Source organism: Rhineura floridana, chromosome 10 (assembly GCF_030035675.1).
Source record: "Rhineura floridana isolate rRhiFlo1 chromosome 10, rRhiFlo1.hap2, whole genome shotgun sequence".
Taxonomy (NCBI): domain Eukaryota; kingdom Metazoa; phylum Chordata; class Lepidosauria; order Squamata; family Rhineuridae; genus Rhineura; species Rhineura floridana.
Genome location: NC_084489.1, coordinates 84,973,493 through 84,990,119, shown reverse-complemented (window position 1 = coordinate 84,990,119; position 16,627 = coordinate 84,973,493). Strand labels below are relative to the sequence as shown.

Sequence of the window (16,627 nt, the reverse complement as noted above, 5' to 3'; positions counted from 1 at the left end):
TTTTGTGTTATGAGAAAAAATAAAGCAATAGGTTTGGGAGTAAACAAAACCAACCTTTAGCTGATCCCTCATTGCAAGCGAAACAACACTAGTACTTAGGCATTGTCTTGGTCTCGTTCTAATTCTTCCTGTGACACATTCTGTTGTAAGTCAACTGGAGTTTCTAGGCCAAAGTCAACCTATTAGGAACATCAAGACGCCATCTTTGAACGCTACTACTTCAAAAACTATGTGCTAATGCATACTAACATACCTTTTTAACTTGCATTCTTTTTTCCTGTAATTTGCCAAAATTCAGATTTTATGAAGGATTTAGTAAAGTTTGGCAGTGTAACCTGATATTCTTTCTTGGCACACAATTGCTTTATGTTGGTACTGCACCAGGCTGTGGGAATGGAGTGAAGGACTGATTCAGCATGAAAGAGGGACTCTGGAAGACTGAAAATGTTACCCTTTCCATACCTGTCCACCTCTCCTTCCTGCCTAGGCTAACAGCTCCTTCGACACCATTTAAAAAATTTCCCTGCTGGATGTGTGATGTCAGGTAATCAGGGACCCTGATGACATCCATGGCCATGTAGGCAATCAGGATTAGTTACTTGGGGATGTCACAGAGGTCACTATGAATTGGGGTGAGAGGAATGCTTTAATTTGGATTCTTGCATTGAGAAGTGGGTTGGATTCAATGGCCTTATAGACCCTTTCCAACTCTACGATTCTATGATTGTAGGATCCTAACATGTTAGTCCACTCTCTTGCCAGTTTCATTTCTTGCCAGCACCCTATGGCAAGACAGATAACACTGGTACAAATTCAGTATAACAGCCCCCTCTTTAAGCTAAACCCCTCTTCATCTTCTCTCTGGTATACATGGCTCCCATGAAGGAAGTGGAGTTTTTTCTCTTTTTCTAAACTAGTTCTGCTGTTCAGACTATGCTCGCAAATAATTTTAGCCAGTGGCACGGATAATTCTTTCATATAAGTCTACGGGTTGGAAAGGGCTATTGAAATACGACCTTATGTTTAAATGTCATATGAATGTAAAACAGATACTACATATGCTGCACTCTCCTGGCCACAAAACGTGACCCCTTTTCATTTTGGAAGCAAATAGCAGGCATTAGGGTTGCCAGGTTCAGGGCCTGAGACTGATCTTGTATCTTTAGGAGAAGAGAAAGGCAGCCAAGTGCAGGTGTTCTTGCAACACTGTAATGGGAAGAACCACAAGGCAGAATTCTCCCTTCCCCCTGCACAACTTTTAAAGATACAGAAGACCTATTAGAGGCCGGGCCTGGCAACCCTAGCCAGCATCATCAATGTATATATAAGCCAGATCCCAAGTGCATCTCATTCTGGCATTGCCTCAAGAAATGGAATCCCAGGTTGAGCTATGTGGCTTGCTCAGGTCTCAGTGACTCTTAAGAACTATAAGACAAAGGCCCCTCCATTGTACAGGCCCTTCCTCCACATATATATAACCTCTCATAATTATTGTCAGTTCACTAGCAGTTAATCAAGATGAGTAAGGCAGCTGTCTTGGTGCTATAGTAAGAACCAGCACCATTTCATATGTCAATGTTAAAAGCTGCCATTTAACCAAAGTGTAATGATGGGTTTTGTTTTGTTTTGTTTCTTGCTTGATTGGAAACAAGGAAGAGGAGGGGATTTGGCCTCTCAGAAGTACCTCGGTGACTACATGATGGAATATTGAAAGCCCATGCTTTGGTTGCAGTTGACTGCCAGATCATGAAACATTAGACTTTAAACTATAACTTCAGATTCCAGTGATGGAAGCATTCGTAAAAGCTTCTTCTGCTGACAGTCTGCAGGCTTTTGCCATCTAAATTATTATGGGGATTAGGGGCATATGATACTTTTTCACTCTGTAACTCTGGAAACAAGGAGGCCAATTCAGCACCACTCAGAGATTTCTGAAATATTAAGCAGTATATAAATGCTTTTAAATAATAATAAACAAATTGGAATAGGCAGCAGAGTCCCACAAAATGGGATGACTATTAGATGGTGTTTACGATAGTGGTGGAAAGAATGTATCTAGCCTGTCATCTTCTTAACTAATCAAAAAGAAAAAAATTCCGGGGAAAATACCTGCACACACTTAGATTTCAGTAGGCACCATTTAAGTCTCTCACATGATACTTGGCTTGGCTTTTGTTTGTTGATACTATATCCTTACTGCGTTATGTTGTACAGGCTTGCTTGCTTGCTTGCTTGCACACACAAATACAATCTTGTTAAGAAACAACGGTCAATTTTTTAAAGGATGCAACATTATTTATAAAAAAGGAATTTAAACTAGATGTGTACTTTTGGAAGTAACACTATATGAGCAAAAACCTTTATAACTAAAACCAGAGCCAGTGCCGGGCATGCCGGGGCCCTTGGGCACCGGCCTGCCCTGGCAAAGGCATGCACCACCTACTTCTCCCTGAAGGGCCCCTCCTTAGGGTGGGTAGGTAGCACTCCCTTCTGTGATGTGCAGTGCGGATTGCGGGAGGTAGCTCCAGGCACCACCACCGCACTGCTGCACAGGCCTGTGATGGCAGCCTGCAACATGCTCCACCTACCTCTCCCTTGAGGTAAATGCTGGTTGCCAGGTCCGGGGCCAGGCATGCTGGGGCCTGTTGCACTGCAGGCACAAGCCTGCCATCAACTAAGATGGCGGCTGAGGTTTCTTTAAGGGCTTGATGCCTCTACCACCACCTTGGTTGATGGCACACATGCGTTCTGTGCGCACGCGCGCCCATGTCTGCCATCAACCAAGATGGCGGTAGGGGCATCAGCCCCTTAAAGAAGCCTCTGCAACCATCTTGGCTGATGGCAGCCCTGCACGCAAAGCATTCACAGCAGCAGGAGACAGGAGAGATAGGTAGGTGGAGTGAGCAAACAGGCGGGCGGCCTGGAAGCCCCCTCCCTGCGATCCATGGCAGGGAGCCTGCTGTGGATCGCAGAAGGAGAGCACTACTCTCCTGCCCTAATGAGAGGCCCTTCAGGGAGCCCTGTGGGCCGCTGGGCCCTCAGTCAGGGCCTGACCTGGCTGCCCTTTGGTGCCTGCCCTGACTGAAACACACTGCTATCAGTTCTTTATTAAATTTCAGATTGTTTAACAGTGGTTGTTCTAACAGGCTGTTGGTAGTTTTCAGGCTCATAGTAAGTTGTCCCCAGCTTGTGACTGGAACCTTATTGAAATATTTTCCTACCTTAAAATGTAAGGGAAAAAAAAATAGCAACATATTCGTTATATTTCAGGAATGATAATATTTGAAAGCCACTGTTACCAGATAGTCAACTAAAATAAATAACCTGAGATGGATTGTTCCATTTTTGTACCCTGAGGGACAGTGAGTGGTATTCTGGTCAACAAAAAAATCTGTGTCTGAATTTGAGGCAGATATACAGGTGTATGGTACTGCACGTCCCTTTCAAATAGCAGAATTCACACCCCTGAAACACTCACAAAACTAACTCTGCTGTGCTTCCTTTTTTGCTGTTGTTGGTATTAGCATGGGATGAAGTGTGCATACCAAAAGGGTGGGATGGTGGGGGCAGGGAGCATTTCTCTGCACACACAAACACAATTTCCAAACTTTTCATCATCAGAGAGGAAACTATAACAACAGTGGTGAAGACACCAAGGGTAAAGCAAAGAATATCTCCTGCCCGGCCATCGTCAGGGTATTCTCCTTCTCGGTCTCCAAGATCGGAGTTCTCAGCACCTGAGCCGATTTATGTGACCAAGATTAGGCAGCCTGTCCATAGGCATGACCCAGAGGCAATGCAAAGGCCAGCCATTCCTGCTTTCTTTGTGTCAGAGCCAGACGAGAGGCAAGGAGCAGCAGTCAGAAATATTACTGTAGAAACCACAGTGGAGGAACACAAGCCCAAATGGGTTGAAGTGGAGGAAATAATTGAGTTCAATGTGATGAAGCCCACCCAAACCACAAGGAAAAGAGGGGCTTCTCCTGCAAGATCAGATAAAGATGAATCAAGTTATACTTACTCTGGCCCAAGACCCAGGCATTCCCCTGAAGATGACCCGAACACAAATAACTCAAACAATAAATTAGTGGAGCAGGCCAAGTCTTCCCTGTCCCAAGATGTGGAAATGTCTGAAGACAGTGATGAAAATCACAATGAAAATTCTCATGATAGATTGGAAGCAAAGAACTGCCCTCAAGCATCTGTTAGTAAGACTGATTCATTGGCTACTTCACCTGTGGTTAGTTTTGTGGATGAACCACTTGAGACAACTGGAGTGGACAAGGAGTATTGTCTGCATTCACAAAGTGATCTAGAATTTGAAGATCATGCTGCCAAGGATGAATCCTCAGGCCCTGCGCAAGATGAAAGTCTTCCAGAGGAAAACATTATAATTGATGAGCCGGAAGAGGAGGAGTCAGTTGACCTTAAAAACCGAGATCTCAAAATCCTTACTTGCAACGGGAAAACATTGACTTTGGAGGACCTTGAAGATTACGTCCCTGAAGAAGGGGAGACATACAGATGTAGGAACCCTAACTCTGCAGAAGACAAACCTTGTGAAATAGCTGTGCTCCAAACCGAAATTAACAAGCCAACCATTGGGAAACCTGTCTTATTGAATGTGGGCAGACCTGTGGTTCCTGAGCCAAGGCAAACCTTTTTTAGCAAGTTTGAAGGGCATCATCCAGGAGGTGTCTTCATGTCAGCATCCAGAGTTGCTGGAATGCAGTCCAGGGGTCCATCAAATATTTCTTTCCATGTCAGTGAGTCCTGCACAGCAGCAATGGCCACACCAGCACCACATGGCACAGCTACAGGAGCTGCCCCATTCAAACTGACACCATCTTTCTGTACTGAAGTCCAGCTGTCCACAGACAACGGACAATCCAGCTTCAAAACTGAGGTTTCCACAAGACCCCGCAGCTATGGCACAGTTGGAGAACCTCTTACGTTGTGCATCAAGAAGGAAGACTCCTCCCAAACTTGAGCAGAAATGAGCTCAATTTCTCTAACAGTTATAAAGCTTTACCATAAACAACAACCATAAGCAACACCAATAACCTTTAGGAGAAAACTGTGTTTGGCATCATAAGAAGTACCTAGAAAAAAACTATCTCAAGCAAATACTGTGCATTAAAATTAAATGTGGAGATTTTCCAGTCTTAAAGGGAACACTTCTGTCAGTTTGGTAGATATAATGTAACCTTTGAATTGTGATTTTTTTTTTAAAAAAAGCACACCATTCCATTGTGAAGCATTAAGGAGCAGGTAGTGTAGACCTAGGGCATAATTAATGATGAGATCTAAATAAGTGTCATTTTTGTTTTAAAATGTTATTTCAAGCTGCCCAACTCCTTATGTTAACCTTGTAGAAGGAAGTTTACACACTTACTGTTTGGCAGTGCCTTCCAAGCAACAAAAGGAAGGCTGCATATTTTCATCGATGCATGTTTCAAGTTGCTGTTGTGTATGCCAGACTCTTAGGAAGGAGCTGAGCTGACACTTTTAATAAACAACACAATGACCACGAACTGCTTCTGCACATTAACGTGTGCTTTTAAAAATGATTTACTTTCACTTTCTGTGTGTGGACAGCACAGACGTCATGCGTATATTTCAGAATGTAGAATTTATGTTCATTTCTTTGTGATGGAGCTAAACACAGACAATTGACAACTGGCAAGAGTGCCCAGTCTTTATTCCATTCAGTGCTGTTTTTGACATTGAATTCAGAGGAAACCAGATTATATATGATTACAAACAAATTAAAGCAACATTTGTTCTTAATCCAGTTTAATCCCCATTGACTAATGTGGTGCTTATATGGATGGTGCAAATCATAAGCCAATGTGAGATGCTTGTGGATTATACCTTAATTCCCCGCATGTGTAATGCCAACATAATTCCTCTGCAGTGTCAATATAGCATCACCCAGTTTCAGCAGAGCAGTGTATCCTGTCCAACACTCCTGCATATTTATTGGATTGACAACTCTCATGAATAAACACGTCCTTTTCTTTTAGCCTGTTCCTAATGTGGATGCCTAAGAGCTCAGGCATCACAATCTGCATCATCTGTAGAATAAATATATACTGAGGCATGGAGGAAACCTTACCTTTGTGGCATTGCACCTAAAATAACATTCAATAAAATGAATGGGCAGTTTAATAATACAGGTTATGTTAAAGCGAATTTAAGTGTGTCAAATACCATAAACAAATTTTCTCATGAGTGAATAGCTACTCAGAATAAAGCATTTAATTGCATTAGATCCTCCTTTATTATAAACATCACTACGGATCCATTTAAATTCTTTTCATTGGGTCCTAACCTGGAGCCTAAAACCTTTTACTACATCAAAGTATTTGTAGTATTACTGCTACTCTGCTAGTACTAAATCCTCTTCAGGGTAGTAGCTATGTAAAGAGGCTGTATATGGTCACTCACATCCCATGTATTCTAAAAGATTTTAGACTAGTTCAAATAACACTTCCTGCCTATTCTTACCAACATCAAACACAAATAAATAAACAAAATAGGTATTCTCAGATATATTCAGTGGCAATTCCTATGAACACAGCAGCCTGAAAAAGTGCTGCTATGGCCGCCAAAGAGAGCCAGTGTGGCATAGTGGTTAGACCAGCCTTTCCCAACTAGTGGGCCACCAGATGTTGTTGGACCACAACTCCCATCAGCCTCAGCCAGCATTGCCAATGGTCAGGAAAGATGGGAATTGTGGTCCAACAACACCTGGTGGCCCACTAGTTGGGAAAGGCTGGGTTAGACTAGGACCTGGGAGACCAGGGTGCAAATCCCCACACAGCCATGAAGCTCGCTGGGTGACCTTGGGCCAGTCACTGCCTCTCAGCCTCAGAGCAAGGCAATGGTAAACCCCCTCTGAATACCGCTTACCGTGAAAACCCTATTCAGAGGGTCGCCATAAGTCGGAATTGACTTGAAGGGGTACATGGCCGCTGAAATGGTTGCTGCCTAAATCTGGGTGCATAGCATGCCCCAAATGGCCAAAAATGGCTTCACAGTCCAAATATTTGTTCCATTTGTAATTTGTTTAGTGCTTGTTGTTCTCATTATGGTATAGATTTGGCCTTGAGCATTCTGGCATTGCCTGCATGAAGAAAACAATATGCTGTTTTCAAGCAAAGGCAAAACAGGGAAACCATGCCACTTAACTTCTGTAAGGGTAATTCAGAAGTAATTACTTTACTCCTTTACTGTTCCCATGTCTTGGAGAACGTGCGGTCCCAAATAGAGAAGGAAATGCAAACTATGCCACCTGTTTGTTTTTTAAATGTTTCCACTTTTTAAAGAAATATCATACAACCTAATCAGATGTGATGTGACAGTGAACAGAAATCTCCAACCTGCAGAGTTAGCGTAAACAAAGCTCAGGGATCAAACTGGTACATCAACTATTGCTCTAAAACAGCCTTCACCAACCTGGCACCCTCAAGATGTTTTGGACTTCAATTCCCTTCAGGTCCAGTCAGTTGTAGTCCAAAACATCTGGAGGGCACCATATTGGCAAAAGCTGCTCTAAAACATCACTGGATAATGCAAGTCTGTTGTCTGAATATTAGACATCAAGAATGTTACAGATATACTACAACAGTTCACCTGCTGCACATCTTAAAGATTTTGAGTTGACTTGTAGTCCACCAAGTTATCCTTGGAGTAGACCCATTGGAATTAATGGACCTTAGTAATGGCCATTGTTTTCAATGGATCTGCTCTGAGTAGGACAAATGTATTTGATACACCTCTTCAGTTTTACTTTTTACTGGAGAAATAATACGGCCCATGACATTTGCTGCTTGAGGTTCCCAGACTGGAGAACCTACAAAATATTATCAAGGCATTCTCTGAACACAGCTGTTGTATTAATCCACATGAATTTTCATCTCAAGAATGGCACTTAAATCGTACGGCTTAATTTGGTAATTTTAACTCCAGTTTTAATTTTCATAAAGTTAGCTGTATACAATGCCATCCATGTGTGGTACTTCTGTAGAAGGTTAGACATCTCTCAGTGACTATCCTTGCTGAACTTCATTCATGAAGCAAGTTTCAGTTTTAATAACACTTCATTGGTTTATACTGTATATAATTAAGGTAAATGATTTCCAATCAAACTCTGTTGCACTATGCATTTTATGCTGGAAAGTTACAGACATTGCTAAAGATGAAAATACCTCTCTGCTCAAGATTATTTTATTATTAGTGCCAGATTTTTTTTTCAGATACTTTTGTGGAATTATAGATTGTTGTCATTAAGAAACAAGATATGTGCCTTTTTTAATCTTATATTCAGAAATGTTAAGAGTGTTATTTCTATAAAATGTGCAGAAAGCCTAATCTTACAGTTTTATTTTTCTGAGTAATGGTTTGCTAACTGAATAGTAGTTTGTTACAGAAAAAGATGCATTTCTTTTGACCACCCTGCCCCAAAATCTGTTTACATTTTCATTTTTAAAAATTAAACAGAAAAACAATTTGACAGAATGATGCATTCTATCCCTACTTTAAAAATACTTTTTTAAGGCTATGGAGAATCCTATATGTTTCTTTTCAAAGTATTTTCCTTGCAATTAAAAGATCATTTGCTTGTAAATGATCTACTGTTTGTGGAGAACTAAGGAGATGTGTGGAGAGTTATTTCCTATAGAAAAAATATTAACTTGTATTTAAAATAATTAAAAACCCCAACAGTTTGGTACATAAGAAACCAGGTTGACTGCATATTCCCATGGAAGGGAGGATTTAAATAGAAACTAGTTTGTTTGAGAGATGAAACAAACCTCAGACATAATTAAAATCCGAATGTGCTGTTAAGTCCTCAGTTTCATATCAATAAATGTATAACATCAGCTGACATGATATTCACTCTCTTGTGTCTTACTTTCATGTACTTTCATGTAGTTCCTTCAGAAGTAGCTTTTTTGGAGTTTTAGTCTTCCGAATTTTGTGTCTGATGGCAGGTGTTTTCTTACAGCTTGAATGGGAACTTCCCCAAATCTCTTTGGCAAGTGGCTTTAGAGAAGAGTAGAGAATGATAAGGGTACAAATGGGAGAGTGGGCAGTAATGATGGGTAGCTTTATTTGACTTATGCTTGGATTAATTTACTTAATTTTGGGCCCATAGAATCAGATCTGGGGGAAACTCTCCATCACTGGACAATTCAGTTTGCATTTAAAGCCAAATCCATCAAATTTTCACTTTCTGAAAAAATATGAGAACTGAAACACAGCCATCCTTCAAAATTCACACTTATCTGAATTTTGTGATGCAGTTTTCCAACCAAAGAAAGTGTACAAAATGCATATATCAGGGGGAAGTGTGCATAAAAATGAATATATTATCGAAAATAACCATACAAAAATTCATTGTTAGAAATTGCTTGCAAAAATGTGTGGATTAGTTAAAATGCATACAAAAAAGTTTATTAAGAGAAATTCACACTAAAACACTGAATTTTCAAAATGTGCATTTCTCTGAATTTTGCAATGCAGTATTGCCAAATTAATGTGCCATACTGGGATGATGTTTGAATAACAACGCATATGTTAGTGAAAGTAACATACAAAATGTGTTATATTTTGGAAAATTGCTTTGCAAAACTCTGTATTAGCAAAAATTGCATACAAACATTTCTGTATTAGGGAAAATTGCATGCAAACATATGTATATCATGAGAAATTCACACTAAAATGCTGATGAATTTTCCCAAGGAATTTTTCTTAATTGCGGCTGATCTGGAAATGTGGAGAATTTAATTTAAGATTGGAAAATTTATTTATTTATTTACTTATTTATTGCACTTGTATACCGCCCCATAGCCGAAGCTTTCTGGGCAGTTTACAGCAATCAAAAACATTAAAACAAATATACAATTTAAAACACATATTTTAAAAACAATTTAAAACACAATTTTAAAATTTAAAACAATATAAAAACAATTTAAAAGACATGCTAAAATGCCTGGGAGAAGAGGAAAGTCTTGACCTGGTGCCGAAAAGATAACAGTGTTGGCGCCAGGCACACCTCGGAGAAACTTGAAATTGACATAGTTGCCCATCCTTAAGCATGAGCAGACCATTCAAGGGGCAGCAAGGCAGAGCAGAGTTGGGAGAGAAAACCTTCTGCTCCCTTCCCCACATTTGGCTGATTTCAAAACTAATTGCCTATTATCTGTATATGTCAAATAGAATTGTAGTCTAGCACCCACCTATTTCTTGCTGGCTGTGTACAACTTTCTGGACATTTTATAACTGTCCGAAGGCTGCCTCAATATCATCCCACCATTGCTACTTTGCATAGGAAGGGTAACCTTGCAGAAGGTGGGCTTGGTGGCAAGGAAATCTGAGTTAGGCTCATTACAAATTGAGCCCAAATTCTAGAAGTCCCTGGGTCTAGTAGGCTTACATGGGAGAGCCTTTCACCATTCTGAATCCTCTCCAACCCCTCCCAATTATAAAACCATTACTTGTGAATAAAATTCAAAAAGAAGGGGAGAAAAGGACAGTAAGAGGTTAAAGGCAAGAACTGTGAGCAAAGCTGGCATGGAGATGTGAAGGCCCAGGGACAAAAAGGCTGGAAAATTTTTTTTGAGGGGGGGAAGCAGGTCCCCCCCATTTCCCCCCCAAAAACTGAAAAAACACAGAAAAAAGCCATCAACCCCCCCAATTTTTCTTCCAGTCTTTTTTGGGCTTTTCCATCTCTAGGCTGGCATTCACTCACACACTTGACTGCAGTGCATCTCTATGGCCAGACTTTGGTACATGTCTTCGCCATTTGATAAGGATCTTTCTAGATTTTAATTCCTTTTATTTTGTGTTGTGCTGAGCACCACCTCCTACTTTCAAGAAAGTCTCCCTTTTTTCTGCCTGCTTCACAGAAAGCAGGAAAAGACATTCAGAACAATTGGAGGAAGAGGGTTGCACTTACTGCATTATATATACACTTATTTATTTACAGCATTTATACCCCACTCTGTAGTCAAAAAGGCTGTCAGAGCAGTTTACAAAAGATCTGGAGAACTGCAGATTCCCCCATCTCTGCCTTTTTTTGCTTGAGTGGCTGATGTATGTGATCTACAGCTGCTTGACCTCAGAAAAGTTTTGAAATTTTTGCTGGCAGAAATTGAATGCTGAAGTCCTAAAATATTTTTATATACTGGAAGTGAAATGTTGTATGAAAAATATGCTGATTTGTTGTGCACCAATGGGAAGATGCTGTTCATGGGCTGTAAAGGGATAAGTATTTTAAGGTTAGTATGCTCAAATTCAAATTTGAATTTGAAAAAAAGTATGCTCAGTGGCATTGCTAAACAGATCCAGGGTAATGGTTTGCTTGCTACCACTCTGCCTTCAGTTTCTTGCATTGAGCAGGAGGTTGGACATGCTGGCCTTAGAGGCAGAGCTTGGAAAAGTTACTTTTTTGAACTACAACTCCCATCAGACCAATCCAATGGCCATGCTGTCTGGGGCTGATGGGAGTTGTAGTTCAAAAAAAGTAATTTTTCCAAGCTCTGCTTAGAGGCCCCTTCCAGCTCTACTATTCTGTGATTCTAAGTGTGCCTTAAGCTTGTGGATGTTTATTCAGAAGTTAACTCCCAGTGAATATAATGGGAATGCCAGGTAAGCATGTACAGGATTGCAGCCTATTAAGGACCTACTTTGCGATCAAATTGCGGGCTTCCCCCAGACACCTGGTTGGCCACTATGAGAACAGGATGCTGGACTAGATGGGCCACTGGCCTGATCCAGCAGGCCCTTCTTATGTTCTTAAATGCTGGAGAGAGCGAGTTCCTGTACAACTCCTAGCTGAACCTAGAGATATAATGCCAACCTGCCCCTCCTCACCCTCCCCAAAGAGCTTTGATGGGGAAGGAATTTAATCTGATCTGCCCAGAATCCCCACATTGCCCGGATTCCCATTCGCTTATGGTTGAGAATGGTGGTGGACTGAGGGTTGTCTGCCTGATTTCTCTTGTTGTTTTTACAAGGTAATTTCAGCCGCCAAGGAGTGGCTAGTTGGCATGTGGGGTTCCTGTTGCTGCACACACTGAGATTAATGGGAGTAAGCCCCCCTCTGGTAACAACAGGTCTTGATGCGAGATGTAAGTGTTGTTGAACCGATTGGGAGCAGTGACCACAGTGCTATTAAATTAAACATACATGTAACTGGCCAATTGCCAAGAAAATCCAACACGGTCACATTTGACTTCAAAAGAGGAAACTTCACAAAAATGAGGGGATTGGTCAAAAGAAAGCTGAAAAACAAAGTCCAGAGGGTCACATCACTCGAAAATGCTTGGAAGTTGTTTAAAAACACTATATTAGAAGCTCAACTGGAGTGCATACCGCAGATCAGAAAAGGTACCGCCAGGGCCAAGAAGATGCCAGCATGGTTAACGAGCAAAGTCAAGGAAGCTCTTAGAGGCAAAAAGTCTTCCTTCAGAAAATGGAAGTCTTGTCCGAATTAAGAAAATAAAAAGGAACACAAACTCTGGCAAAAGAAATGCAAGAAGACAATAAGGGATGCTAAAAAAGAATTTGAGGAGCACATTGCTAAGAACATAAAAACCAACAACAAAAAATTCTATAAATACATTCAAAGCAGGAGACCATCTAGGGAGACAATTGGACCCTTGGATGATAAGGGAGACAAAGGTGTACTAAAGAACGATAAGGAGATTGCAGAGAAGCTAAATGAATTCTTTGCATCTGTCTTCACAGTGGAAGATATAGGGCAGATCCCTGAACCTGAACTAACATTTGCAGGAAGGGATTCTGAGGAACTGAGACAAATAGTGGTAACGAGAGAGGAAGTTCTAAGCTTAATGGACAATATAAAAACTGACAAATCACCGGGCCCGGATGACATCCACCCGAGAGTTCTCAAAGAACTCAAAGGTGAAATTGCTGATCTGCTAACTAAAATATGTAACTTGTCCCTCGGGTCCTCCGTGCCTGAGGACTGGAAAGTGGCAAATGTAACGCCAATCTTCAAAAAGGGATCCAGAGGGGATCCCGGAAATTACAGGCCAGTTAGCTTAACTTCTGTCCCTGGAAAACTGGTAGAAAGTATGATTAAAGCTAGATTAACTAAGCACATAGAAGAACAAGCCTTGCTGAAGCAGAGCCAGCATGGCTTCTGCAAGGGAAAGTCCTGTCTCAGTAACCTATTAGAATTCTTTGAGAGTGTCAACAAGCATATAGATAGAGGTGATCCAGTGGACATAGTGTACTTAGACTTTCAAAAAGCGTTTGACAAGGTACCTCACCAAAGGCTTCTGAGGAAGCTTAGCAATCATGGAATAAGAGGAGAGGTCCTCTTGTGGATAAGGAATTGGTTAAGAAGCAGAAAGCAGAGAGTAGGAATAAACGGACAGTTCTCCCAATGGAGGGCTGTAGAAAGTGGAGTCCCTCAAGGATCGGTATTGGGACCTGTACTTTTCAACTTGTTCATTAATGACCTAGAATTAGGACTGAGCAGTGAAGTGGCCAAGTTTGCTGACGACACTAAATTGTTCAGGGTTGTTAAAACAAAAAGGGATTGCGAAGAGCTCCAAAAAGACCTCTCCAAACTGAGTGAATGGGCGGAAAAATGGCAAATGCAATTCAATATAAACAAGTGTAAAATTAATAATAATAATAAATTTAATTTCTGTGTCGCCTATCTGGCCAAAGGCCACTCTAGGCGACGTACAAAACAGTTAAAACACAATGAGATAAAATACAATAATACAATAAAAAACAGTATGAGAATAATACAGCAGCAACAATATTAAAACAGGGTAGGAGGCATTTCAGTCACAGTAATTAACCCTCCCCGGAGATCCCAAAGGCCTGTTGAAAGAGCCAGGGCTTTAAGGCTTTACGGAATACATTTAGGGAAGAGGCGTGCCAGAGATCTTGTGGGAGGGAGTTCCAGAGAGTGGGGGCCACCACTGAGAATGCCCTCTCTCTTGTACCCGCCAATCTAGCTGTTTTTGTCGGCGGAATTGAGAGAAGGCCTTGAGTGGCTGATCTTGTCGGGCGGCATAATTGGTGGCGTTGAAGGCGCTCCATAAGATAAACTGGGCCGAGACCGTATAGGGATTTAAAGGTTAATACCAACACCTTGAATTGGGCCCGGAAAACAACTGGAAGCCAGTGTAGATCGAACAACACTGGTGTGATGTGATCCCGGCGGCGACTATTCGTAAGTAGTCGAGCCGCCGCATTTTGTATCAGTTGTAATTTCCGGACCGTTTTCAAGGGTAACCCCACGTACAGCGCATTACTGTAGTCCAAACGAGAGGTGACCAGGGCGTGTACTACCAGGGGGAGCTGATGAGCAGGAAGGTAGGGTTGCAGCCTTCGTATGAGGTGTAGTTGATACCAGGCTGCCCGGCTCACTGCCGAAATCTGAGCCTCCATGGACAGCCTGGAGTCAAGTACAACCCCAAGGCTGCGGACCTGGTCCTTCAGGGGTAAACTCACCCCATTGAACTTCAGGTCAATTATGCATATTGGAGCAAAAAACCTGAATTTCACATATACGCTCATGGGGTCTGAACTGGCGGTGACCGACCAGGAGAGAGACCTCGGGGTTGTAGTGGACAGCACGATGAAAATGTCGACCCAGTGTGCGGCAGCTGTGAAAAAGGCAAATTCCATGCTAGCAATAATTAGGAAAGGTATTGAAAATAAAACAGCCGATATCATAATGCCGTTCTATAAATCTATGGTGCGGCCGCATTTGGAATACTGTGTACAGTTCTGGTCGCTTCATCTCAAAAAGGATATTATAGAGTTGGAAAAGGTTCAGAAGAGGGCAACCAGAATGATCAAGGGGATGGAGCGACTCCCTTACGAGGAAAGGTTGCAGCATTTGGGGCTTTTTAGTTTAGAGAAAAGGCGGGTCAGAGGAGACATGATAGAAGTGTATAAAATTATGCATGGTATTGAGAAAGTGGATAGAGAAAAGTTCTTCTCCCTCTCTCATAATACTAGAACTCGTGGACATTCAACGAAGCTGAATGTTGGAAGATTCAGGACAGACAAAAGGAAGTACTTCTTTACTCAGCGCATAGTTAAACTATGGAATTTGCTCCCACCAAGATGCGGTAATGGCCACCAGCTTGGATGGCTTTAAAAGAAGATTAGACAAATTCATGGAGGACAGGGCTATCAATGGCTACTAGCCATGATGGCTGTGCTCTGCCACCTTAGTCAGAGGCAGCATGCTTCTGAAAACCAGTTGCCGGAAGCCTCAGGAGGGGAGAGTGTTCTTGCACTCGGGTCCTGCTTGCGGGCTTCCCCCAGGCACCTGGTTGGCCACTGTGAGAACAGGATGCTGGACTAGATGGGCCACTGGCCTGATCCAGCAGGCTCTTCTTATGTTCTTATGTTCTTATGTTCTTATGTTCTTATGATGATGTGCAGTCACTTGGAGGGTGGGGATTTTCTGTATTTCACATACATTTTACCTTTTCCCCATTCAGTTCCTCCTAAGGCCTTTGGGGCCCATCCCTGCCACCCGCCTGTTGATTTGGTCATCCAGGTTGAGGCCCATCCTAGGGCAACCTGACATTCTTCATTCTGGGCGGAGATATGGGCGGGATAGACATTTAATAAATGAAAAAAGAAATAATAAATGTTTGCTTCCTGGGAGCCTGTCCTTAGATGTAGAAGGTTAGAGCCATGTACCTCTGATCTCCATATTTCTTGAGTGGCTGTCCCTTGGCAAACCTCAGATTTTGAAAAAGTTTGAACATCAGCGCTTTACATATTGGTGCAATTGTTTTGTTAACACCTGCTTATAGCCACATACTCAGAGCTATTCCTGCTGCTCAGCATAAAGATCACCCCTTTAGATGCAACATTCTTAAGATTGTAAGTCTTAAACTGTAGGATCTAAACATTTGCAAGGCCATGATCATAATACAAAATATGGAACCCGCTGCATCTTTTTGAAATTTGCGAATGTCGGCTTTTGTTAAAATTACGAGAATAAGTATCTAATCCTTTTGATGGCAGTGTATGCTAAAAGCACAAGGAATAGTGCTTATTTGGCTGAGGCTTCCAGTGAGTGAGAGCTGTGTAATATCTCTGCTGTGCACTCCTTTCTGCCTTTACCTCTGTACTAGAGACCCTGGCCCTATTTAAAAATAATGCTCCTGTAATTTCCAGCTCCTTTTTTGCTCTCTGTTATCCTAGTTCTCCCCTCCCCAGTGGAGATAGGTCCATTAGGGCAAATGGGGCATTGTCCCTCTAGCCTCCATATGCCCACCTGCCTGCCCTCTCACCTACAACCGGCCCAGGGGGTGGCACTGCCCTCCAGCTACCTCCTCCTTAGTATCCGTGTTGCCCCCAGCTGGAAGGAGGATGGGGACAAAACTAGAATAAGTTGGCTCTGCCTGGTGGCTTTGGCGCCACCTTCTGCTTCACCAGTCCCAAAGGGCACCAGCCACTACAGGCCCTCCCCATTCACAAAAATCTGTTTTTATGAAGGAGTGAAAGCATGCTGTGATAGCACTATCAACTCCTGATGGATGCTAATGCTTTCTAATTTCCATAATGTATTCTGATAGAATATGAGTATAGCATTTTCGACCCC

At 42.0% G+C, this 16,627-nt stretch overlaps 1 protein-coding gene across 10 annotated transcripts in view; it reads left to right on the top strand.

Moving 5' to 3' along the window:
- The window catches only part of OBSCN (obscurin, cytoskeletal calmodulin and titin-interacting RhoGEF), a 277,846-nt gene that overhangs the window by 217,652 nt on the left and 43,567 nt on the right, over nt 1-16,627 (top strand). The window contains exon 97 of one of the 10 annotated variants that reach the window (XM_061585966.1): nt 3,622-8,898. The exons of the other annotated variants lie outside the window; for them this stretch is intronic. Within the exon in view, the coding sequence (XP_061441950.1) occupies nt 3,622-4,990 (1,369 nt within the window). The 3' untranslated portion in view covers nt 4,991-8,898. Of the gene's footprint in view, nt 1-3,621; nt 8,899-16,627 lie in introns of those variants that run through there. 10 annotated transcript variants of the gene reach the window in all.